Consider the following 24,727-nt stretch of genomic DNA (forward strand, 5'->3'; position numbering starts at 1 on the left):
CCTCAGCCAGCTAAGCAGGCGGCGCGACCAAATAGACCACCAGCGATCAGGTACGGGCGAGAGAGCTTTTGGATCAGGTACAGGCCTGCGCCAGCCCCAATGATAGTCGAAGTAACAAATCCTCCGAGAACTTCAAGCTGCTTCTTCACTGGGAATCCTAACACTACATGAATTCTAGTAGCGTACTGCAAACAAGAGTCGGGGGGGGGGGGGGGTCATTAAGCGGAGAATGGATGCTGCACTCACATTGTTAATGACCAGAGGTCCACACATTTGGACCGCACAAGCGATTCCGAACCCAGTAATGCAGCGTCGACGGTACGAAGGCTTAGTGAACATGGACAAGAACGATGTCTCAAGAGTTCGATCGAGCTCAATCTGCCGCTGGATCTGGATCAACTCAACCCGCGCTTCCTCAGCTGGGTGCAATCTGTGCAGAATGATCTCAGCTTCGGTGGCGGAGTCCTGAAGGATCAACCAGCGCGGCGATTCGGGAACCCAGTAGAGCCCTGAAACCATCAGAAGAGCCGGTAAGCAAAGAAGCGCAAACTGCGCCCGCCATGCATTGTTAGCACTGGTGGTGATGTGGGAGGACCCGTAACCAGCCCAAGTCGCGACAATATACTCCAGCATTAAGCCGACATTGTGGACTTCGACCAGGGTACCACGTATACTTGGTGGAGCCACTTCGCACATCCAGATCGGGACCGCTGCGATCAGCATGAACGCCCAAACACCAGAGAAGAAGCGGAAGGTGATAAAACATGCTGATGCCAACACTACCAGCCAGTAAAGCCTAGGTCGCGACAGTTAGCAGACCCGGGATGGCAAGACCCCATCGTCTCCCTCCCGTATCGGTCGGAGAGGTAAAAGGAAGTCAACGAGCCAATGAAGCCTCCAAGAAAGTACATTGAAATTACCAAGGCAACCACTTGATTAGCATCGGGGCGAGTAGCCAAGTTGAAGGTAGCCACGAATGAAGGTTGCGCCAGCACGGTCGAGATGACAGCGTTCGCATACCCGACTGTGATCGATCCGCTAGCCACGATGAAGAGCATGAGGACGTTGTAAGATCGAGACTGCTTGCCACCATAATGCTTCAAATGCGCCACCTCGTCCGGCGCCATGGTATCCATGTTCCCTCTGTGAATGAGGAATTTCGACTAGAAGACGCAAGGCGAACGCAGTGATTTACTCGTTGATTCAAGCTATGGGAAACAATAGTAGCAAAAGAGAAGTATTGAGCTTGACCAGTGCTGTTCGTCACGAGGATGTATCTCTTTTAAACATTACCTAGCAATCTTTCGATATATATGATGTTGAGATAGCCGCCTAGCCTCCAAGATCCCCGGTCTTGGATTTCCTGGAGACGATCCCGGGGGTAAAAACGAAGTACTATCCCAGGTTTGGCAATCCTTGAGCTGTCTGGGACAACTTTGCTAACACTGTTCTCCGCGATTACCGCGTGGATGCGGGCGGTCTAGACCAAACGTTCTAAGCACTGTCTCGCAGGTTTGGCAAACCTTGAAATATTATGTCCGGGGTAAGCTTGCTGCCACGAATCTTCGACAGGAGTCCAAACCCAGGCCACTCGTACCTCCTGTCACAAAGATTGCCTGGTTGGAAAAGCGCCCCATAATGTTCTCTGTGCAAAATAGAAGATCAAGAGTTCGTGGGAGAGGACTGGCAACCAGATCCAAGAGCTTAATGTCTGCGTCTATCCCTGCCCAATTCATGCCAGGAACTGACGCTACTGATCTTGGAAGCCACTGCTTTGAACATTTTTGCCCCGAATTTCGCCAAAAAACTAGAAATGGTGCAACAATAATTGTTGCGGAGCACGGATTCGGAAGTGGCTCTTCTAGGGAGAGGGTGCTGTTAGAGCCTTAAAGGGTGTAGGAGTACGGATGATCATTGCGAGAAGTTTCGCATTCATTTGTAAGTGGGTCCTATTTGTTCCTGTTTCAGTCTTTGTTTGACAAACTCATACCTGCTGCCCATAGATGAGCGGAACCAGCTCAATATGGGACTATTCAACGCCCGAATCTGTGAAGATGACTTCTACGAATATGCAGAAGTATGAGCACTCCGCTGTCGAAACCGAACTACTAGAAGCTGGCGGAGTTCTCTCTTTATACAACTTGTACGGTAACTCGGCATTCCGCAAGCTGAAACGTTCACGGCAAACTATCGAATCCCACTCCACGACTATCAAAGACTTTACGCCGACAGGGTTCTCTAAAAAGCCGAAATCAGCATTGGCATGGTAACAACACCGATGACAGCCGGCTATACTAGACTATGGGTGATGAGTCAGTGGATTTTGAGCGCTCAATGCTATTAGCTCAGCGTTCATAGTCATTCGTGGCTCATCTCAACACTGGCTACATGTTCATGGAATACTTGGTGGTGAAACTGAACATCTCGGTAATGAATTGCTGAATAATGGTAAAACTAAGGCTGATTCTACAATTTGACATTAATTAGGCATCATTTGACCCGCATGGCTCGTTCTAGCCTTTTCGGCAGAGTCAAGGCAAAAAGTTGTAGGCTTGCAGCTTATATGTGTGATGGGAACGATAATATCAACATGCATTCCCCACGTCTTGCGTGTTGTGCATTCCAGTCGCGTCCTCCTTTGGCCACAGGCCATCGAGAGCCAGCGTGTATTTCTTAAGTTCGCCAACTATGGCTGGGTTCAATCCATAACAGGAAGGCCTAGTGAAAGGTAAATAAGACTTTTGCAGCGGCAGATCGGGCGAGATGAAGTGGCAGATACTGTCGAGCCTCTCGCTCGGCTCTCCTCTCGTGGGAACGGCACTTGGATATGGGACAACCATCTCGATTGGCGTCAGCTACTGTCCAGCAACGTACACTACTTCTACAACGTCAACCAGCAGTATGAAAGCCTCATCCCCGACGTCGAGGTATGTCTTTCTCAATCCACTATGAATGGTTCTACTAAAACGAGACAGTCACGGCCCAGACGAGCCCTTCTATCTCTCATTTCTCGTCGACTCACTTCTGCCACGCCGAGCTGAGAAACGTGCTACTTCAAGCCGTCGCTACATCGCAGCTGATGGAATTGTTACAGAGGATCCTCAGGCAGCAGCAATTTTTGCCATTACCACATCAGGACAGCTCATGAATAGTGGAGACTACATTTCAACAACAGGCCTTGTCCAGTCACAACTTTTCGAGGCGACACCAGAATTGAAAGATATCTCAACTCGATTCGCTGTCCGTTCCAACGATACTTTAACTTGGGAAAACGATGCTTTCGTTGGGGGCGAGGCCATCTTCTGCCTTCTGGGGGACCTGTTTGTGACTTTCAATGGAACTTCGCCTTTTGGTTGCACCAGGACATATCTTGAGATCATCCCAGTGGATGAAGTTACAATGCCTCCGACTCCCACGTTCACAACATCTTTGGCAGACTCAACTATAACAACCAGTATCATCTCGGTGACCACTTATCCTCCAGGTACTGTTTACGGCAAGCTGGTTTACGGGATACCACTGGGCTGCCTGTCATCGCCGCTTGATGATCCCGCTCTGCTGGGACCAAACACATTTGTGTCTAATCTCGAGCAGTGTGCTGACTACTGTTTTGACTTTAACGTCTTTGGTGTCAAGTCTAGTGAGCTATGATGACCCTGCGCAAAGGAGTCTTGTTCCACTCTAATTCTATTCACAGGCAATTTCTGTGTTTGTGGCAACGGCCTACAAACTAGCGATCTGGGCCTTTGTGATGTCCCGTGCGAAGGAAATGCCACTGCTACCTGTGGTGGATCGAACGCATTTTCAGCCTACGAAATAGTCTTCCGCAAAAGTGGCTCCGTGAACATGGCTTCAACGATCTCCAGCTTCATTAGCTCTACACCTCACCTAACGTCAACGATAACAACCCCTCCAGTTACAGCCTCGATTCCTCCAAGCCACACGGCAAGCACTACCGTCTCGGGAGAAACTCCGCCTTCCTCGACCGCTTTAACCACCTCAGCGTCTGAGTTCCCGGCTCCAACTTCTACCGGAACGCCAAACTGTTTTGATGGCGCGGGATTCGATGGAACTGTCAATTCCGATTACCTCATCCTATGCGACACCGAGCTTCCAGGTTCGGATCTTGATACTGTTCCAGCCGCCGATCTCGCCAAGTGTATCGGAGCCTGCAGCTCGTACGTTGCGTCGTCAGAAGGGATCTGCGTGGCAGTCGAATTCGATATAGTAAGTCATTCGTAAGTAGTTTGCATAGCCAATTCTGATCTCTTCCAGCTAGCAGAGGCAAATCCTTGTCATCTCAAGTTTAATATCGGACTCGTTACTCGAGGTGGCAATCCCTTCGCTCAAGCGGCCATTGTTGTCAATCTGCCCTACGCCCCTGAAATCACATTTTCTGGAGATCCTGGGTTCTCAACGACTACTTCGCCTTCTCTCGAATCAACCACCGCTATTTCGCCGATTCCCACAACAACGCAGACACCCCCTTCGACATCATTGTCGATCGCATCTACGATGACAACCATGAGTTCGCCCCTAGTCTCATCAACAGTTTCACCTACGTTATCTCACCCACCTACTACAACAAATGTTGGCGTTTCCTCCACAGGGGCTCAAAGTAGTCCTAGTCTTTCGACCAGTAGTCCCCTGACTATCCAGTCGGTAGGCTCTTCTATCACTACTCAACAGACTCCATTACCGACTACGATACCCAGCTCCGTTTCAACAGGCGGTGTGCCGAGCACAACTACTAATGCTCCACAGCCAAGCTCGTCTGCTCGTCCCTCTTCCACTGTGGGGAAGCCCACATTTCATTCCACTGGGTCCTCTCTCAGCAGTATAACCACTTCGTCTGCTCTTTCGAGCACTCCAGGAGCAACCACTTCCTCCCCTCCGGAGACCAGCGCTTCTAGTCCAATGTCTAGGCCTCCATCCTCAACTTCTCCTGGTGCAAATTCGACCAACCCCCAAAGTACATTGTCCACGTCCACATCCTTGAGACCCAGTTCAACGTTCCTCCCTACTTCGAGCACCACAATCCCCCCAACGGCTGTACTTGCTACTTCTACTACTGCGGCTCCGTACTGCTCTGGTGCGACTCCCACGGCCGCATTATGTCCAGCCTACAATCACCAAGCGGTGAATGTCAATGGTGATGGGGCTTGTTACGAGATCGAGTGCCAGACAAATCTTGATGGAACGATTCTCACTGGGAATTCTACGAGGACAGTATCACACAACGTCTGCATTGGATTTTGTAGTCTATACAACGTCGCAATTCCTTTTGGCTGCGTGGGTGTCAACTATTTCGGTATTTCAGTTCCAGGTAACAATTGTGTGCTCTTGTCAAGCATCACTAGTACTAGATATCTTGCTGGTGTCGACAGTGGTCGCTTACTCTATGCCGGATATCCTTCCATCAGCGACCCCAACTATGGAACTATCAGCGTCTCCTCCGTTTCACAGACCGCAGCACCAACACAAACATCCTTGACTTCAACTGCTACGTATTCTGCGACAAGCTGTTCCGCCGGTCCTACCTCACCTTCGAGCCCCTTATGTCCAGGAAGCTCCCCATTCTGCAATTCATATAATAGCTGGGGCACTCCGGACAACTTTGAGATCGAGTGCGCCACATCTTTCACCGGTTCGAGCTTACAACCACTTCTGGCTTTTTCATTGGCTGATTGTATCAGTTGGTGTCAGTATGCAAATGCATACAGTACCAGTCTATGCACTGGCGTTACTTTCAGAGAAGGCAATGTTACTCAAGGTGGCCAGAACAACTGCTTCAGATATTCTTCCCTCATATGCGCAATACGCGGGAACTCCACATTCAACAGCGCCCGCGTCTTGAACTCTGCTTATCCACAAATGACAGATTATAACGATCCTAGCTTCATGTGTAGTGCTCAAGCAAGCTCGACAGTTGGGCCAGGCACCAGTACCGTACCTGATTCAGGCGGTTCCTCCTCAACGAGCAGATCTGCTACAACAGCAACAACAACAAGCCCGGCAGCCACCGTAAGTACGAGCAGACCGGCGACTTCGACTACTGTGGACCTCTCTCAGCAAACCTCGACTGCTTTCCCATCAGCTTTTCCTCAAGACCCAGTCTGTGAGAACAACCTGATCTCTAAATTTGAAGGTGAGAAAAGCCACAATCAAGTATGAAGCAGTATCCTAAAAGCCATTGCAGGTGGCCAAGCATTAGTCAATCCAAATCTAGGCCGGTATTATGATATCGAATGCGCGGTGAGTGAACCAATGACGATGGGTCGATCGCACTGACATGATCCAGGCCGATTACAACACAGGAATAAACCTTCCGTTCGGCGTGACTACTCAGCCAACATATAACAGTTGCTTGGATCAGTGTGACCAAGCCGTAGCGGCCAATGCTTCCGTAATTTGTGCAGCATTTTCCTGGGTTTCGAGCACCGGAGCCTGTACTCTTCTGGGGAAGACCTCCAATGGCAGACAAACGACCACAGGTATGACGAATACCTTAGGTACGCACTCGGGCCGTTGGCTCTTCAATCAGGGCGGCAGTACCCCTGACGGGCCGGGTCTGCAGGTGTACCTTCAACGTCCAATCCCCTTCCCAACAGGACAAAACCTAATTGGTGCAACTCTGCCCTCCTTTCCGGGGGGGACGAACACATACTTCAACGGCTGGGCGGCGAACTCCCACACTACCCCCCTTGACTTATCGGCCCTCGGCATTCAATGGAGGATTTTTGGGCAAACAAGTAACAAACTCTTTGTCTCTGCGAATTTCTGGCTTACTACGTCCCAACTGGAGCTTAACTCCTCAAGCCAGAACACCTGGTCTCAGGGCGGACGAAACAATGATGCCACACCGATTGCTTTTCCAGCCTCCAATCTTCCAGCCTACACCATTGCTCCATTTTGGACCCAAGGCTTTATCCTCATGGCCAGTCAGCAAGGTATCTACTACCAAGTGGACACTATCTCTCCCGGTCGATACGGCATCTCCATTGAATGGTACTTCTCTCACTTCCAGATTGACAGCGCCGTCCAACATGCCATAATGACATACGACACCGGAATCCCAGGTGTCTGGACCACCTATTTCTTCCGAGCTGGTAGTACAACTGATGATCAGGGCAAACGGCAGACAGTCGGTGCTCAAGGAGGCTCTGGCCAGAGCTTTAATTATTGTCGGGCCCAGACGAACTGCATCACGCCTGGTGGTAAGTTGGTCTTCGACACCGAAGTCATGGATGCGTCAGCTTCCCCAACGTACACCGCGAATTATTTTGTTGCAGCTAATGTGCAAGCTGGTTCTTGGACCTGGTCTAACCGGCCAGTGTAGATCGATAGAGACTAGAGTCTTATACTTCGTTGGGATTTTCTACTTGGAAGAAGGAAGCGCAGTTTCTAGACGAGGATGTCGCACTGATGATGGATGAGTAGGGTGTACGAGGCATGTGCGGCTTTGCTGTCTAGCAGAAGGAATATGTAGAAAATTCACATCTTGTCCCACATGAGAAAGGAGAGTCATCGACTGTGCAACTACAACTACAATCAGCCACAACGATATCGCTAGCTAGTTCGAGGAAGGGTCCTAGTAGACGTCAAGACTGAGTTTAACTAGGTACTCCGGAATGAGAGGTAAAACTACGCAAGTGTATGGTGAGCAGCCCTAGTGCTCAGAAGGCCCCAAGCTACAGGATTGCTGCTTGAGAAGAGATCGAGCCCAAGTTCACCATCCGCCAGCGTTATTACTTGACTTCCCAGATACTAGAACATACACATAGCCCATATACTATCTTTTGGCGCTACTTATATGACTCTACGATGAAATCTGGAAAGGCGCCGGGTCAAGGTTGGCCTTTAGGGGCGATTCCAGGACGGCCAAAGGCCAGGCCAGGCCCCACTGCCACTCCTCGGGCAATATACTTTGGATGCCGTAGATCTCTCGTTCAGCACGGCCCTGCAGCCACCAGAACTCATCAGCAACATGTTTTACCATCGCCATGTAATGAGCAAATATCAACATGGCACGCGGCCTCTTATCCACAAGCAGGTCGATGAAATGACTCGGACAGAGAGGGCCGAACGTCACGACTCGCTGGCATAGATAGTGAGGCGGCTCGCCCTCCTGTATCGCAGTATAGATACTCCCGATATACGCCAGGGCGAGACGGCAGGTCTCTTTGCTCAACGGGTCGGATTCTCGGAGATCCATATGGCCGGATGGGTTGATATTTGCTTGCTGGTAATCCAGGACTTGTTGGAAGGGCTTGGTGTGTGAAGGGCTGAACAAGGCCTCGCTGTTCACGAAGCTTGGCTTCCTGCCCTTTTGGAAGTAGGTCATCATGATGGAATCTTGCCGGACGTGCGGTGCGGCGACATGAAACACGATTGTCACAGATGCAGCCATGCGCAGCATCTGCACTGGAAGCCTGTACCCGGCTTCAATGGAGCCTTCGGACTCCGGCAGCAGGCATGTCGACATGATGCTGAGCATGATGGATGTGAGACCGACAGCATCGGAATTCGAGGGGCCGATGGTCGCGACGGCTTCTCGTTGTTGCTGGATCGCCTGATTCAAGTAGATGCGGTGGAGCTGCGCAAAGTCCAAACCGCGGAAGGACTCCGGCAGCTCGTCTCGCTCGGTATACCCTACTTTCTGCGGTTGGACGGTTTTGCAAATATACAGCGCGGTAATTGCAAAGATGGCGTCGAACAAAAATCGGTTATCACATGCTAGATTCGGGGCTTGCCAACTGTACATGCCCTTCAGGCTCTCATCCCGAGCGGAGGGAAACGTGGTGGCGACGGTAGACGTGAACCTATGCAGCAGGAACAGCTCCAGGGCATGGCGTCGTGGCTCTGATATGATGAAGTTGGAAACAATGTCCGAATATGGAGTCTCTGGCCCATTGAGCGGTGTCTGACGACCCACTGAGGCAGGGGATGGATCGGCTGGCTGACTTGCAGCGCCTTCAGAAGCAGTTGGACTCGTTACATGGGACGACGAATAATCCGTTGTAGGCTCCTGCAAGGCTCTGCTCGCAGGCGCTGGAGCCGGAGCATCCCCATAGTCACAAGGAACTCCATGGCGCAGACAGGCGCTACAGGAAGGGTGTTCTTCGCTGCATTTCACCTTTCGCTCCTTACACCGTCGGCATCCAGCGCGGGACTTTCGATGAGCTAGGCGAGGCGGCATGTGACGGTGCCGAAGAAGAGAGATTACAGTGTTTTCGCCAATACTGCCCTAGTGTGACACCACAAGGCAGCCTTGTGCACTGTTCGATCGACGTCTGACTCAGGTGTGGTAGGAGCGAGCTTCGTGCGCTGGCCATATCTGAGGATCCGAATCCGAAAGCGAAGGAGAGAAATACAGCAGATCTCGCCAGTTGCAGGGCACTCACATGATCTGGAATTTTCAGGCCCCCCACGGCCGGGCAGGGCCTCTCGGCCCGCTTGTTAATTAGGCCAACAGTCCGTCAGCCTTGCCTATCATTCCACCGCCAAGGCTTACCATCTGACGTCGAACTGCTGCCTACTTGAGGAGGATCATCAACAGTGTCTCTCTAGATTCGCCCATTGGAAGGTCCTTCTACGCACCTATAGAACAATATTCTTTCATACAAGGGCATGTCTCTGGCTAGAAGTCTATGAGGTTGCGTTTTACGACTAGGATATTTCTCGAAGAAAGGTTACTAGGTGGTGGGAATTCCACATCAGGAACCCCCCAGAGTCCGCTGGTTTATCGGATTGCCAGCTTGACCCAGGTGGTGACTTGATCAATGGGCGCAATTCGCTACCAAGTCCCGCTCTGCCTCGCGGCCGTTCTCGGGTGTCTTTCGAGATTACCTTTTGGTGGCGGGTACAGCGGTGCAAAACATCCCAATGCACAACACACCACGTCGACATATACCGACTGGAAACGACGAGAGTCGGCCTCCGCTCACTTGAAATACCAGAATTCAGGGTTCGACATCGACCTCGAGAAAGGCAGATAGCAGGGAAGATCAAATACCTTGGGAGAAAGCCACACCGAAATCGACATGCTACGGATGATTTCGTCCAGGTTGGGTATTTGAGATAATCTTCTGCTGGCTAAGGGACAGTCATTCTTCGAACACCTAGCATGAAGGCGACCAAAGTGCTCTATGCTACATTATGATATTGGCCCGCGAACGACTTGAATATCTCCAGTAACCTTTGCACGACACAGGCTATAGCCGTCAAAGATATCTCCCTCCACATGTCCAACTTCTTCTACCAACTGCGCCTGACCATCTTGCCCCTGGCGGCGCAGGCAGCAATGCACTCTTCCGGACCAAAATGTGCCTCAGTGCCGGGCTGTGGAATCTGGCCATCAACATTTTGTACATGGACACCGCCATCAAGAACCGTACTCGAGATATTCTGAGGAAGGCTGAAGGATGCGTTGGCCACATTCAATGTGCCAGTATCGTCAGTCACTATTGAGGGCAGAGATGAGCTGTGCATTCTCGCACCCTATATTCATCATCGTGCGGATTGGGCCGATGGGGAAGATTGTCATCTCGCCGGCATGAAGGGTGTTCTGGACCGTGCGTGCGCCGTTCTTGTTGCTCTTGTATGTCTGAATTGTCCCGAGGATGGCAACGACGTAATTGGCGCCTCGAAGATGGAGATGTGACGGTAGCATGGAGCAAGGCCCAGGGTTTAACATAGCCTATGAAAAAGTTGAGTTTCCAAGCCACACACACTTCACATCGGAAGACATTGTTACCTGGTTCCCTCTTGCTCAGATTCTGAAAATTCTCTTGAAACGGAGGCGTTCTGAGAAGTGACTAAGATTTATATTCTTGCTTCGCGCACTGCTATGGAGAAGGGTTAAATAGGACTCTAAGAAGGCCAATCATGAGTATCTAATACTTCAAGATCTCCCATCCAGAAGCCTCGCCTATCTTCGGAATGCTGTGCTTGTCCTGGTCATTCCAGTCAAACCCAAGCTTAGCCCAACCTTACGACGATTGCTCTGCTACGAACAACAAAAGCACCAAACAGCCCATGCGCATACCCGCCCCTGCTAGCTGGCATTACTAGGCTAGCACTCGAGTTGTTGATTTGTCTCTCGCCACTCGCGAGCTTGATCCATAGAGCCGGCACTCGTTCATATGCCAGATGCATGCCTAGGGTGTCCAATGGGAACATTCTAGAATTAGATACCAAGCAGAATCTGATCGATCGATAGGTGCTTATGCAACCAGGCGGTTGTGGTTCATTCCCGAAGTCTCCTGGCTGTGCAGAAGTTCCTTCAATCGTGGGTTCGCAATGCGTTTTCGGCGAAACTCATCCCTCCTGCGGTAATGAGGTGATGCGTTGTAGTTCAAGGATTTGGGGACTCAACGTCGAATAGCGGTCTTACGCTTGAGACACGCTGCCGGCAACCCGAGCCCATGTCTATGTATCAGCATAGCTCCATTTTGCGTGAACTCGCAAAGAGCACTCTATACAACTTATCTGGGGAGTCCGCGCCTACTCACGGTCAACGCTGAAGATTGACTACCCAAGTTATTGAGCACGGAATACCGGAAAAGGGATGGTATGCTACTATGATATCTCGTGACTTCTCTTCTGAGAACTTGGGATGGCTGGAGGAAGCAACCCGCATCGCATCGATTCCTTGAGATCTGTTTCATTTCTACAAGGATGCAGGGAGCTGGAGAACAGCACAGCAAGTATTGCCGGCATCCAAGTCCCCGAGATTAGGCGTACTGCGCAAACATCGAACATACCGAAGGTGCAATAAAACTTGTCCACCCTATTAGGTTGCCCGAAAGGGCCACGAGAAACGACGTGGGTCATCAGAAGTCATCAGAACAAATCTGTGACGGCTCCATGACTGGCATCACTGACCAGAGCGGCATATTTGGCCAACACACCTCTTGTCACGGCCATTCGTGGAGGAGTCCACTTCTGCCTTCTTTTTTCAAGTTCCTCATCGCTCACAGCCACGCTGATCGAGTTTGTTTCAGCATCGATGGTGATCTCGTCTCCGTCGTGCACCAGCGCAATCGGGCCTCCTACTGCAGCTTCCGGGGCAACGTGTCCTACAATGAATCCATGGCTAGCTCCGGAATAACGTCCATCTGTGACCAAGGCAATGTTGGTAAGCTTTGCGCCCATGATGGCAGCACTAGCCTTCAATTGCTCAGGCATACCGGGTCCGCCTTTAGGTCCTTCATAACGCACGATGAGGACCAAGTTCTCTCCCGGCGGGATCTCGCCCCGGTTCAATGCTTCATTAAGCTGAATTTCTTTGTTAAAAGTGCGTGCCTTACCCGTGAACTTAAGGCCTTCTTTGCCGGTAATCTTGGCGACTGCACCCGCAGGCGCAAAATTGCCCCTCAGGATCTGGATATGACCTGACTTCTTGATCGGATCCTCCAGACTCTTGATAATAACCTGGTTTGCAGGCAGACTTGGCCAACTTGCTACATTCTCGGCCAGGGTCTTTCCTGTAACTGTCGGAATGCCACCGTCCAACAACCCAGCCGCGATCAAGAACTTCTGCACACTAGGGATGCCCCCGATTTCGTATAGGTCGGCCATAGCATATCTTCCAGAGGGTGCAAGGTCGGCTATGAACGGGATCTTATTGCTCACTCTCTGGAAGTCATCTAATGTAAGTTCTACCCCGGCGGTCACAGCCATGGCAAGAAAATGAAGCACGGCGTTTGTGCTTCCGCCTAACGCCATGGTAATAACAAGAGCGTTCTCGAATGATCGTTTTGTCAGAAGCTTCTTTGGGGTTATGTCGAGCTCTAGACAAGCCTGGATCGCATCTGCAGCCTTTGCACACTCTCGCATTTTCGCAGGTGACGTGGCTGGTGTGGAGCTTGAGCCAGGTAAACTTAGGCCCATCGACTCAATCGCAGTGGCCATGGTGTTTGCAGTGTACATACCTCCGCAAGCCCCAGCACCAGGACAAGCATGCTCTTCTAGGTCCTCCATAATTTCTTCTTGAGTCTTGGAGGTGTCTCCGCCATCATCTGGTTGGCGCAGCGTATTATATGTATACGCACCGAAGGCCTCATAGCAGGTGGCAACGTTTATAGGTCTTCGAAGTGTCTTACTATATCCTTTGTCGATTGTCCCACCGTATATCATGAGACTAGGTCTGTTGTGCCTCGCCATTCCCATTATGCAGCCCGGCATGTTCTTATCACACCCTGGGATCGTAATATTTGCATCATGTGCTTGGGCACAAGTGACAGTTTCGACTGAGTCGGCTATGATCTCTCTCGTCTGGAGACTGAAGCGCATGCCTTGATTGCCCATTGTGATGGCATCGCTCACGCCGACTGTATTATACTGCCATGCCAGCATCCCGCGAGACTGAACGGCTTTCTTAACTTCTTTGGCCAGGTCGAGGAGATGCATATTGCACGGGTTTCCTTCCCACCAAACGCTCGCAATGCCGACGTGTGGTGAGGTCTGCATTGCGAGACGGTCTGGCACACCTGCCGCGAACAGCATGGCTTGTGCACCTGGGAAGTCATGTTCGCGAGTCAAATGGGTTGAGTATCGATTCAACTTAGGTTTATTGTCAATCCCGGTTGGAGATGATGAGCGCACAAATTCAAGGTACCGGGCCTCTTGAAAGCCACCCGACTTGTCCATGCTTGCTAGCCCCAATGAGTGCTCAGATCTGTTGACTTGAGCAAGAGCAAGCCGAGTATGGTGCCCAGATGATGAGACTGGGTTTGGCTCGGCTCTTGGACCCTATTATGGGTATTTGTGCTAGTGTCGACTGACTTGGAAATGGAGCCGTGCTTGCTTCGGTGGAACGTCAGGACACAGAGAACTTGACTCGAGCAGATTTCGGCTTGGAAAGACTGTAATGAGTGTTCTTATACTTTGGATTCGACACCATGAGCACAAATATCCGTGCTTTGGTGTGCAGTTGTTCGTGACCCCACGCCCTGGCTAGCACCGGCAACCTCGGGCTGGTGTCCGGTCTGAGGGGTAAGTTTAGATACGCCCAATGAGGTTGACAGTGATTGTAAACTCCAGCATGGGGACGCATGCCTGTACATCTCATCCCGGGGAGCCAAGAGCAACTCCGATTTCGAACTCTCAGCCTTGCGCCTCTTGACCCCTGAACAGGGACGCTCACACGCTTTATTGGCCAATACATTGCTTGCAATATCGCAGAATCTAGATATTTATTGGAGGCCAGCTGGATGACAGATCATACAAGGCCAAATGGGACGAGGAGCTACTCCTCATCTTCAGGAAACGCTCAACGCTCGTTTAAGAAGGGATGAATCTCATAATGACTTGCGAGCAAAGCTGGATCCATCCTTCGCCTGCAGAGCCCTACCATTCAAGGTGGAAGAACACAAATCAAATACCCCATAGAACTAAATGATAGTGGTTCTAGAATTGCCCCAGGCGGTCATAAGTGGACAAGTTCACAGCCATCACTTTCCAGCACACGGCAGATCATAGCTCCCCTTGTGTTTTCTTGTTTTGCATCACCTTCAACTGCCACAAGCCGGCCGCCGTCAATACAAGAGCTGCGCTACCAAGTTCCAGGAAGGCCAGGTCCGAGATATTACGCTCAATCAAGCAGACAGTAGCGCTAAGGATGTCGACAGCGTCACACGCTACACCGAGCCAGAGCGCTGTCGTAACGTTGTTGTGTCGAACGGTGGCTGTGGAAATATAATTCCCCTGATCCTGTGCGAACCCAGGAACCCCATCACTCTTCGCGGCTGTACCACTGCCGTGGCTGGAAGAATCAGTTCTCGAGAGTAGCCCCTCTCTCACTCCCTCTTCTCCTTGGAGCTGCTGGACCTGACTGGTGTCCCACTCTCGAGCCGTCTTCCAGAGGTACGCCCCGACAACAAAGTCTCTTGATCCAAACAGACGGGCTAGCAGGCTCGATTCTGGACTCATCGCCAGTCCGAATAGTGGACCGACCTGTCGCGGAACGATGAGCGTTGACAGCCCCGCCGCCATGCGCATCACCGAGAGCGTCTTGATGATGGTGCTCGACATTGTGGCTTTTTGTTCTCTGTCTCCGAAAATCGTAAGTTGTTGAGATCTCACTTCGCCGATAGTGGTATAAGTGCTAGTTATACTTGGCTAGTTTATTTGGCCGTTCTCCGCTGTTGTCAAGTCTTAGCATCGACTGCAGCGATCCGTGGTAGAGGGGTGGGACAATGTCCTATGGAGAGACAATTCGGCGGCCAAAAGGTACACTATCAGAGGCGACCTGGAACCGGGCCGAAAGGAGACAATAAGGCAGTGAGTTTTATTCAAATGAGAACGAGCTACCTGACAGAACAAACGCGGACTGAAGACCCAGGCGTTTATCTATGAAACCCTTCCTCCATTCTTCGAATGGCCCGTGTCCCTGGCGAGCTTAACGTTATGCATTTCCCGTGGCGCCCAGCCTCGTATCGTACCCAGCACCTCAATAAAGCACACCCCAATCGTTATGATCGATCTCCGTGTTCATTGCCACAAAGAGGATGCGCTTCTGGCTATGAGGCATTTTCAACTCATCAGGTCCGGCTCATTGGAGGTTGTCTGATGCGTTGATATCTCAGAATGTTATTCTGTAATATCAAGAGGCTGACATTAGGGCAGACGATCGAGGGAGAGAATTAGCTAGAAGCCGCACATGTCTTGAATACTGATTGCTAACTGACTGGGCACTGAACGACTCGGTTACTTAAGTGGACCATTGCGTTCTAACATACTTAATTGTGCTCCCGGTAGTCCTACACGATCTTTGTCATACTTGCCTTGCATCATTGATCAATGGGGGCAAAGCGAAATCAAATGCTCAGCACAACCATAGCCGTTACCATCTACCATCCATGCAAAGCCTCATTAACTATGCCACCTGTATGAAACTCCAATCATAGCGGCGGCGAGGTTGCAATGAGCAGCCTCCGCGCCTTTACACCACCTGAATCGTGTCGTGTCCGATACTCGTTACATACAAGCCGGCCAATCATCAACAACGTGCTTTTCTTGGTAAAACATATTAACCAACCCTTTCAAAACCGTAGTGCGCCGCGCCAGAGAAAAGAAAGTCATTCCTATCTGGTATGGACACTTTGCAGGTCTTCATTTCTTCTTTCCCTTTCCCCGACTTGGAGCAGTCGTGGATGACACACTCTGAGCACGCGAGGTGGCTGGGGAGGTGTTTTTACTGCCACGACCTGACTTGACTGCTTTTACAGCTTTGTTCTGCGAGGTCTGTCAGTACAAATTTCCTACATGAGCTTGATCCACAACTTACCACAATGCCATTCTTCGCCTTCTTTTTGGCCGGTGCGGCCTCACTGTCATTCTCTTCGTCCTCGTCTTCATCTCGATCTCGCCCTCTACCTTTACCAGGTGCATGGCCATTGGGAAGCTTTTCGTCCGGATCCTCAAATTCTCTTGAGACAGTATTAAGCAGTGTCGTGCATCGTCTGCCTAATTCAACCGGAGTTCGACTGAGGAAAAACCAATCAAAGCGGAACAAAGGAGAGTCTCGTACTTCGTCTCGGATCTTCTCATACAAGCCTTCCCCATCGACACCGTGCTTGTCAAGCATAACCAACAAAAATCGGTCTTCCTCCTCCGTGTAAACCTTTTTGTTCGTCGTCGAAACTGTGTAGTTGACTTTGAGTTGTTGCAGTGGTACCCGATATAGTTCCATTTTCTTCCGAAGCATTTTTCGCTGTAGATTGGTCTTGCGCAATTTCTCTTCCCCGGCCTCAATCGTCTTGATATGTTTGTCGAAGTCCGCAATTTCCGTGTTTCTCTTCCAGAAGACCTTTGCATATTCCTCAATCTCTTCAGGTTCCTTGCTGTCGACCTCGGTAGATATGCCTTCATAATTGGTTCGTCCGAACTTCGCTGATCCGTTGACAAACTGTTGAAAATCTCGCCGGTTCCAATTCCCGAATCCATGCTCCTGCATTTCAGCCTTGCGCTGCTTTTCTTCTTCGGTCAACGGCTCCGCATTGTCGATTTCGTCTTGGCCCAGTCGTTGGTCAGCCTCACGATCACTTAGGTCCTCATCTGTTCCTTCGGCTAGAGGGACTTTGTAGCCTATTTCTTTGTGATAATAAGCAGTCTCCTTTTCTTGCAGTTCTTGAAGTCCAGGGGGGAAGAACTGCCAGTCATGAACGTTGACCTGTTTCGGAGCTCTGGGGACTTTTGGTTTCGTATCTGCTGGCCGACCACCAGTTGACAGGGCTTGCTTGTAGTATTTGTCGATGGAGTAAAACTGCTCCTTTCGTTCACGTTTGGCAGGGTTGATCCAGGCAACCCCAATGTCTTTCTTATGCTTAGTGAAGTCTTCACCGTTCCACTCATACGCATTCTCCGAAGAGAATTTCTGAAGATCATCGATACCAAGCTTCTCGTATTTGGCATTCAGCTCCGCTGTGCGGGCCTCACCACGGCGCAAAATCTCGTCAATGTCGTCGAGGACATCTACAGCCCCTTTTTTCTCGAATACCTTTTCTGCTCCGTGCTGTATCATGCTCAAAAGCTCGTCCTTAGATGCAGCCTGCTTGACCTGTTGCTGAGCTCGACCCTGTTGAATGACCAGTTGATCTAATCTCAGCTTTTGCGCAGCTCTTTCCAATACCTTCTCCTCGATTGCTTCCTCAGTCACAAATCGGAAGACCTTGACCTGTTTGGTTTGACCTATACGATGTGCTCGATCCATGGCCTGAAGATCGGCCTGAGGATTCCAGTCGCTGTCGTAAAGAACCACGATGTTCGCACTTGTCAAATTGATGCCCAAGCCACCGGCGCGTGTGGTGAGCAAGAAGACAAATTTCTCCGAGTTTGGTTTGTTGTAGTCATCAATGGCTGCAATACGATCTTCATGTGCAGTACTGCCATCGATGCGGCAATAAGGGTGGCCTCTGAAGACACAGTAGTCTTCCAAGATGTCTAGAACTCTGCTCATCTGAGAGAAGATCAGAACACGGCTCCCTTCCTCCTTCATACGGGCTAGAATTTTGTCGAGGATGATCATTTTGCCTGAGTTGTAGATGAGATGTTCGTCGGTTGTGTAGGGTGGCCCAGGTTCAGCGCCTTCGAAAAGATAGGGATGGTTGCAACATTTTCGCAGTTGCATCACGATGTTCAACAACCGAGTTTTAGACTCGCGTTTCCCACCTGCACCATTGACAGCATCAATATCCCTCTCCAAGATCTTTTTGTACCACTTGATCTGCATATCCGCCATTCCAACGTACAAATTGAGTTCCTGTTTGGGTAAGAGACTCTTCTCGACATCAGCCTTCACTCGCCGTAGCAAAAATGGTCTTAGGACTCTGTGTAGTTGTTGAACCACAGTATCCTGGTCGTCGTTTTGACCGGAAAACCATGCATCAAATGCTTCAGAGTCACCAAAGACGTCCGGAAGGAGGAAGTTAAGTAGAGCCCAAAGCTCATGGAGGTTGTTTTGGAGAGGAGTGCCAGTGATCAGAAGTCTGTTCCTAGAATTAAACATGCGGATGATTTGAGCGAGCGAGGACTCCTCATTCTTGATTCGATGAGCTTCGTCAACTATTATGTACTCCCAGGCAAATTTCTTGAGATGGGATTTTTCCCTCAGGATCATTTCATAGCTGGTGATGCAGACGTCAAACTTCTCATCTATCAGTCTTTCGTTGATCAGGGCATGTCGATCTTCCTTGGCCCCTTGCAGAACAAGAACGTCAACCTCAGGAGTCCAGGTCAGGAATTCTCGGCGCCAGTTGTCTAATGTTGACTTGGGAACAGCAATGAGATGCGGTCCCTTGATATCGCAAATGTGTCGCAGGTATCCTAAGAAAGATATCGTCTGCAGAGTTTTGCCTAGACCCATCTCATCCGCTAGGATGCCAGAGATCCCGTTCTCGTGGAGGGAGATAAGCCAGTTGAGACCAGCAACCTGATAGTCACGCATCTGCCCGCCTTGGATGTAGGATGGAGACTCTCGGAAGATGGTCTGTGAGGCAGTTCCGCGCTTTTCATCTCGTAACAACTCGGCATCCTCTTCCTGTTCCGTCTTTCGCTTGTTCGCGCTCGCCGCGCCACCTTTGCGGGATATACCCTTCTTCGCATTTGCGTCGTCTTCAGCATTCTGGCGATCGATCTCGACCATGACTTCTCTAATCTTGGGGTTGGGGTTGGTTACGATGAAGTGGCGGAACAGGTCGGTCAAGCCAAGAAGGTATTTGAATCGACGTATGGTGTCATCTTCCTTGGACTCGTCCAGCTGGCCATGCTTCTTGCCCAAAATACTTTTTCTCAATTTGAAGGCTTCCGATCTCTTCTTCCGGCCATCTAGCTGTGGGGTATCGCCCGCAATACTACTGGCCGTAGTGTTTGGGTTGGTGTCGGAATCGGTATAATCGGGAGTGTCATCGACATAGCGATTGAGGTGTCCGAAAGAGGGTCTTCGAGGGTGAATTTGAATGCTTGAGTCATGCATCGGAGTATCAGCAACGGAGGAGGTTTCTGAATCGGGTTGTTGAGATTTGGGTAGAACCATGGTGGTGTTTGGGATGGCCGGTTCGGCCTCTCAATCAAAAAGTTCACTCAGTCGCGCAACGCGAGATTGTGAAAGTCGCGAAAGCTGAACGTGGTGAGAGAAGGTCTGACGACTGAGAAGCACGTAACTACTCCCGACGCGTAGCGTTGGTGTGACTTAAAGAACGAAGTACAAGAAACACTTGTCGGGGAAAAGGGCAAGGGCAAAGAGAATATGGAGGCTCAGTGGTAGATTTGGTAGAGGGAGTTTACACGCGCATGAAACCCGCCAATGACGCCATGTGATTGGCCAGCTGAAAGCGCACTCACTACGCGGGAATGGAGGCTCTCTTGGCATTATTCACGTGACTTAATTCACATGTATCGAAGCACGTGATAGAGGCCAAAATTGGGCAGCTCCACGTCACCACGTGATGACGGCAAATAATAACTGCAATTCGAGATCATCCAACGGCGGCTGTGGCTACCTTCTCTTTGTTTCTGGCCTTCCTTTTATGCCTCACTGGAATCATCGAGCGTCAGGTCAGATTGGATCCAGAAACTATACAGTTAAGTCCTCTTCGTCCTATAAAACTTCTTCGAGTGTGACGACTGCCTTTCGACGGTTGGGCGGGACACACAAGCCCCTCCACATCCAACCGATCACAAGACACCAACCACTTCCCCTGGAGACGAAGACGACTGAGCAACCGTCTTTATTGTTGGTTTTCTCGCGAGGCCCCAACCTCCCGTCATGGACTCGATGAGATCCTTGAACACCTCCTTACCTCCATCGACCTCACGTCCCCCACCTCCAGAACAGCTCCTCCAGGCCTTCCGCACAGCTGCCCTTTCCGTCACCAATCTCTACAAGTCAGCAGTCACAGACCAAAGCGCCAGCCGGCAAGCAGGCTATCAAGACGCCCTCGAGGATTTGCTGAGTTTCCTGGACCGAGAGAACCTCGGCTTGCAAGACGGCGAAGGATGGAGAGTCAGACAATGGGCCACTGAGCGATATGATGGATCGGCCCATCAACAGCAAGCTGAAAGTGATGATGAGAGAGGCGAAATCGAGACCAGACCAAGGAACAACTCAATATCACGGGCCCAATCTCCAGAACAAGTCCGAACCCAGTCCGAACCTCCGAGGATGGAATCTGCTGTTCGTCCAGCAGCGGTCGATGATACACAGCCTCCTCCAGCTCGAAACCTCGCCTCAGCCACACCCATATTTCGGTTTACGGGTCAGTCGTCATCCGAAGAGATGCAGACAGACGACAACTCGATCACCGTGGACGAACCTCAATCGGCTCCAACAAATTCTGAGGGACCGCTCCGTCTAGAGGTTATTAATAATCGCGCGGTGCGAACACCTACGAGGCACAGCGGCCAGCGACATAGCTCAAAAGCCAACGGAAGAGAATTCACGTTCACGGCTGGGACCAAGCGGAAACTACAGTTCCCCGACTTCTTTGACATTTCGAATATTGGTCCACGAGACGGGGCGGGGGGCAGCAAACGCGGCCGGTTATCGTGACGTTGGCGGTGAAAGTGAAGGATTTCATCGCGGAGCATCTTGAAGCGTTCAGCATTGTGCCCGGGGGACATGGGTAGATTTTAACACCAGGAGCACATCATTATGAGGACATGAGCCATGAGATAGAGCATAGCAAGCATCCTTGTTCATACACTAGATTAATGTATTTTCTCGTGAGAAGGAAATTCTAGAAACCACATTTTACATGACAATCAATTGCATTAAAAAGTGAGTAGCGATTCTTGTCGAAGGATATTGGGTATCATCTGAGAAACAATGCTTGGTTTGGAACATGATAGAACCAGTGAAACAGGTCCATCAAGCCTTCAAAATACAGGAGAAAGGCGTGACCACATCAGAGAGATGGCTTTTAGTTGATCATTCGATAGAAGCCTAGGCTGACCAGTGTAGCTGATAAAGTCAGAATCCCGAGCTGACGAGAACCGTACTTGTATTTTGACTTGCTGAGCTCGATTACCCTCCGCTGAGCTCTGAGTTGTTGCATGCCAGAAAAGTAGGTATAGCCCCCTAGTGATACGAGGGCCGTTGAGCCTAAGCAAAAGTGAGCGTCCCATCGTGTGAGTCTCAGAGTCTACGTCTGGTGGTACAAACCTAGGACCCGACAAGACAAACAGTCCTCCTTTTCAAACGCATCAGGACTCTCAAAGTCATCGATCTTGTCTTTCTTGGCGTTAAAGAACTCCATGAGAGCCATGGCCTTTTATCCTGTAATACCTGTAAATGTCAATCCGTAATAAGGCTATCTCAATGGATGAGCCTCCTGATGTGTTGGTTGGTGATCGTCAAGCGCCAAGTCCAGCCGTGTCACGTGCAAGGTCTAACCATAAAGACTCTAGACACTGTTTGGAAGGTTTTGGCTTCACTGTTACTGACGGTACGGCGTGTCTCTACATTACTGTTACAGCTTGTCGTATGGGATTGCATTCCCTCAGAAGGGTCAAGCATAGATGACAGGGTCAGTCCTTGGCTGACGTTACATGCGGGCCATTGATCCACGGAGATTCACATATGAACTGCAGCCCATGGGCGCTTGACTGCAGCAACTGTCTTCACCCGGACGGAGTATGGCTTACCAGCGCTCAAAGATCTGGTCTGCACGTTACAGCCAATGATTTATCCTCCATACCGTGCCATTATACTGATCCGATTCTTTCAAAAGAAGTCCGAAAGCCGACAGCCTGCGGGTGATCAGCGATCAGCGAGAGTCCCGGCTGAGATTAACATATATGAGGTACATGAACATTAGACGAAGTACACGTTATTTCGGACTTCCTGCCTGATTGCCCACATGCAATGACGCTTTCATGCCATCAACCCTCCATCGATGGGACAGACCACTCCGGTCATAAAGCTCGATTCATCGCTGAGAAGAAATGTACAAAGTTGCGCGATTTCCTCTGGCTTTCCCATCCTCTTAAGTGGCATATTTGCATATGTACTTGTGAACGGGGCGTCCTTCTTCTCCGAGACATCGAATATCCTCTGAAGCATCGGTGTCTCGACGGGTCCTCTGCAGGAATCCTTGTAAGCCAAAGGTCTTGCTTCTCAGAGCCATGTTCAAGTACTCACGGAGCAATTGCATTTACTCTAATGCCTTTAGGTCCAACCTCTTTGGCAACTGTCTTTGTCAAGCCAACGACCCCGTGTTTGCTCACGGAATAAGCGGAAATTCCTGGACGGCCCATCAAACCGGCAATACTGGCTGCGTTCACAATCGAGGCCCCTGCCTGCATAACTCTGATCTGAGCCCGAACACAATACATCAAGCCGGTGAGATTGATCGACAGAATGTGATCCCAGTCCTCATTCGCGAGTTCTGCGAGTGGCCCAGCCAGCTGCTTTGGACCCGATTCAACGCCGGCAAGGTTTGCAGCGCCATCAAGTGTGCCAAAGTGATTGACCGTTGCATTGATCCAATCATCCACCTCCTGATTTGAAGCAACATTCACTCGGCTACCTATTACCTCAATGCCACTCGCCTTGATTTCTGAAACCAAGGCATCCAGCGCCTCCTCTTGGACATCTGCAAGAGCCAATTTGGCACCCTTGTATGCACAAAGCTTGCTCAGCTGCAACCCAATTCCCGAAGCAGCTCCGGTAATTGCGATCACTTTGCCGCGTAAAGACATCGTGGAATCAATCATTAAAGCTCGTGATTGGAGTAATATTTTCTGGCTGAAAGTACCCTATGAGTACCCAGAGAGGAGTCTGCCAGAAATGAAATACAGTAACCAGACTTTTAAAGATCGGATTATAACTACTCCGGCGTATCAATGCTTACCTCATTTTATGTTGATGTTGTGGCACAGTGGTCTGCCCGCCCTTGCTAACCGAGGAGATGTCCCCGCACGCGGGTCAACCTCATGGACTACTCCGTTCCAGACTCGGTAAAGAGTAGCCTATGAAGGTTGCAGGAGAACCACCAGGATGGGGAAGGTTGGATGGCTCAAAAGTCAAGATGAGCAATCCCACAAGCAGCGAATTGTCAAGTCTGGACATAGACAAAGTTAATGAAAAGATTCGTCATCATGCGGAGGTGAGAATATGTGAGGCGTGCCAGGCACCATTGTTCAACTCTAATCGGTGCGGAAACAACACCTTTGCAGAAGGACCAGGCGATATTCGGGATAAGCCTGAAGAGAACTCATCACTTCTGCCGCTTGACTTCGATGTCCTGTCTTCGCATAATTCCAGCGGCAAGGGTGAGGCATATGCCGTCAAGGAACTTGCTGCTGAAGACAGATAGCGATACGCCTTCCGGGGCCTACCTTGATCACGCGTAAGTCCAGCTTTGTTCTTATGTTGATTGCTACAATTACGGGTGTTTTACAGCAATGGGAAACGCTGCAAAGTCATCTTCGATAGATGCTCACCTCGATGACTATGCTCCCCAGAAAGGCAGGCTCGCTACCACGATTCTGCGCTTGCAAATTACCCGCATTCCATTGTAACTCGAGCGCCCAAGAATGCACGTCATGCGTTAAGCCAGCGCTTTCGTGCTTGAAAATGTTTCAGAGTCGTCGCAATTCTCATTCCTTTCGAGCATAATATTCACGTTTCAAAATGCCTTGCTGTTTGCATGACGAGTTTCTCATCCGATATGCTTCGTGCCGGAGATTAGAGCTTCAATATCCGAAACACTGGCACCTACTTGACTATATGTAGGGCTCGAAGGACGACGAACCCCCACAATAAAACCAGAGGACTCTCAACGCCGACGAGCCTTGCGGAGATTGCTCCACCCATGCCATGTTCGTACCTGCATCTTAGGGGTGTTTGGACCCAGACAGAAGCTGCAACCATCCAATCACTCCCACGGTGCGAACATCCCCAAGCGTCCTTTGTCTGCAGAGGCAACGATAACCATGTGCTTTTGCAGCAACGCATACATGTGTTGAGGCTCCACACAATTTATCTCGGTTCTAGCTTCGTCTTCTCTCAGCGAGTAACGACCAGATCCAAGTAGGTGCCGCTCTCCTAGATCCTAATCAAGCACAAGTTCTATGCGATTGCGTGTTCGAGAAAAACTGCTACTTCATCACATCACGACATGAAGATCCGGTCTACATCAAGTCAACCATCAAGAAGAGCATATCCAGCTGTGCCTTCTCCGTACCTCGCACTCTCTTTAAGGGGTTGACTTTGAGCCACAAT

General features: G+C 50.4%; 10 protein-coding genes across 10 annotated transcripts; 2 read left to right on the plus strand and 8 right to left on the minus strand.

Moving 5' to 3' along the window:
* Positions 1-2: 2 nt before the first annotated feature.
* Positions 3-1,127, minus strand: A1O9_00882 (uncharacterized protein; the record flags this gene model as incomplete). Its single annotated transcript, XM_013410044.1, has 3 exons — positions 3-185; positions 247-796; positions 835-1,127. The coding sequence occupies 3 exons, from the start codon at positions 1,125-1,127 to the stop codon at positions 3-5; spliced, it is 1,026 nt and encodes a 341-aa protein (XP_013265498.1).
* A 1,636-nt stretch (positions 1,128-2,763) lies between these two features.
* Positions 2,764-7,339, plus strand: A1O9_00883 (uncharacterized protein; the record flags this gene model as incomplete). Its single annotated transcript, XM_013410045.1, has 7 exons — positions 2,764-2,931; positions 2,992-3,484; positions 3,821-4,227; positions 4,276-4,823; positions 4,974-6,148; positions 6,200-6,255; positions 6,302-7,339. The coding sequence occupies 7 exons, from the start codon at positions 2,764-2,766 to the stop codon at positions 7,337-7,339; spliced, it is 3,885 nt and encodes a 1,294-aa protein (XP_013265499.1).
* Positions 7,340-7,819: 480 nt separating this feature from the next.
* On the minus strand, positions 7,820-9,199 carry A1O9_00884 (uncharacterized protein; the record flags this gene model as incomplete). The annotated part of the gene is made up of 1 exon (XM_013410046.1): positions 7,820-9,199. One exon carries the CDS (start codon positions 9,197-9,199, stop codon positions 7,820-7,822), a length of 1,380 nt encoding a protein of 459 aa, XP_013265500.1.
* A 1,067-nt stretch (positions 9,200-10,266) lies between these two features.
* On the minus strand, positions 10,267-10,699 carry A1O9_00885 (uncharacterized protein). The gene has a single exon (XM_013410047.1). The coding sequence runs from the start codon at positions 10,694-10,696 to the stop codon at positions 10,457-10,459; it is 240 nt and encodes a 79-aa protein (XP_013265501.1). The 5' UTR covers positions 10,697-10,699; the 3' UTR covers positions 10,267-10,456.
* Positions 10,700-11,844: 1,145 nt separating this feature from the next.
* A1O9_00886 (dihydroxy-acid dehydratase) lies at positions 11,845-13,653 on the minus strand (the record flags this gene model as incomplete). The annotated part of the gene is made up of 1 exon (XM_013410048.1): positions 11,845-13,653. The coding sequence occupies one exon, from the start codon at positions 13,651-13,653 to the stop codon at positions 11,845-11,847; it is 1,809 nt and encodes a 602-aa protein (XP_013265502.1).
* Positions 13,654-14,478: 825 nt separating this feature from the next.
* On the minus strand, positions 14,479-15,036 carry A1O9_00887 (uncharacterized protein; the record flags this gene model as incomplete). Its single annotated transcript, XM_013410049.1, has 1 exon — positions 14,479-15,036. One exon carries the CDS (start codon positions 15,034-15,036, stop codon positions 14,479-14,481), a length of 558 nt encoding a protein of 185 aa, XP_013265503.1.
* A 1,080-nt stretch (positions 15,037-16,116) lies between these two features.
* Positions 16,117-19,537, minus strand: A1O9_00888 (adenosinetriphosphatase; the record flags this gene model as incomplete). Its single annotated transcript, XM_013410050.1, has 2 exons — positions 16,117-16,239; positions 16,292-19,537. The coding sequence occupies 2 exons, from the start codon at positions 19,535-19,537 to the stop codon at positions 16,117-16,119; spliced, it is 3,369 nt and encodes a 1,122-aa protein (XP_013265504.1).
* A 732-nt stretch (positions 19,538-20,269) lies between these two features.
* On the plus strand, positions 20,270-21,052 carry A1O9_00889 (uncharacterized protein; the record flags this gene model as incomplete). Its single annotated transcript, XM_013410051.1, has 1 exon — positions 20,270-21,052. The coding sequence occupies one exon, from the start codon at positions 20,270-20,272 to the stop codon at positions 21,050-21,052; it is 783 nt and encodes a 260-aa protein (XP_013265505.1).
* Positions 21,053-21,422: 370 nt separating this feature from the next.
* On the minus strand, positions 21,423-21,767 carry A1O9_00890 (uncharacterized protein; the record flags this gene model as incomplete). The annotated part of the gene is made up of 2 exons (XM_013410052.1): positions 21,423-21,604; positions 21,665-21,767. The coding sequence occupies 2 exons, from the start codon at positions 21,765-21,767 to the stop codon at positions 21,423-21,425; spliced, it is 285 nt and encodes a 94-aa protein (XP_013265506.1).
* Positions 21,768-22,375: 608 nt separating this feature from the next.
* A1O9_00891 (uncharacterized protein) lies at positions 22,376-23,202 on the minus strand (the record flags this gene model as incomplete). The annotated part of the gene is made up of 2 exons (XM_013410053.1): positions 22,376-22,583; positions 22,643-23,202. 2 exons carry the CDS (start codon positions 23,200-23,202, stop codon positions 22,376-22,378), a joined length of 768 nt encoding a protein of 255 aa, XP_013265507.1.
* Positions 23,203-24,727: the final 1,525 nt, after the last annotated feature.

The sequence above is a fragment of the Exophiala aquamarina genome (assembly GCF_000709125.1).
Source record: "Exophiala aquamarina CBS 119918 chromosome Unknown aczIA-supercont1.1, whole genome shotgun sequence".
Lineage (NCBI taxonomy): Eukaryota > Fungi > Ascomycota > Eurotiomycetes > Chaetothyriales > Herpotrichiellaceae > Exophiala > Exophiala aquamarina.

Bases quoted from the DNA above. Each gene is read 5' to 3' on its own strand.
- A1O9_00885 (XM_013410047.1), bottom strand. From the start codon at position 10,696: ATGTTAAACCCTGGGCCTTGCTCCATGCTACCGTCACATCTCCATCTT.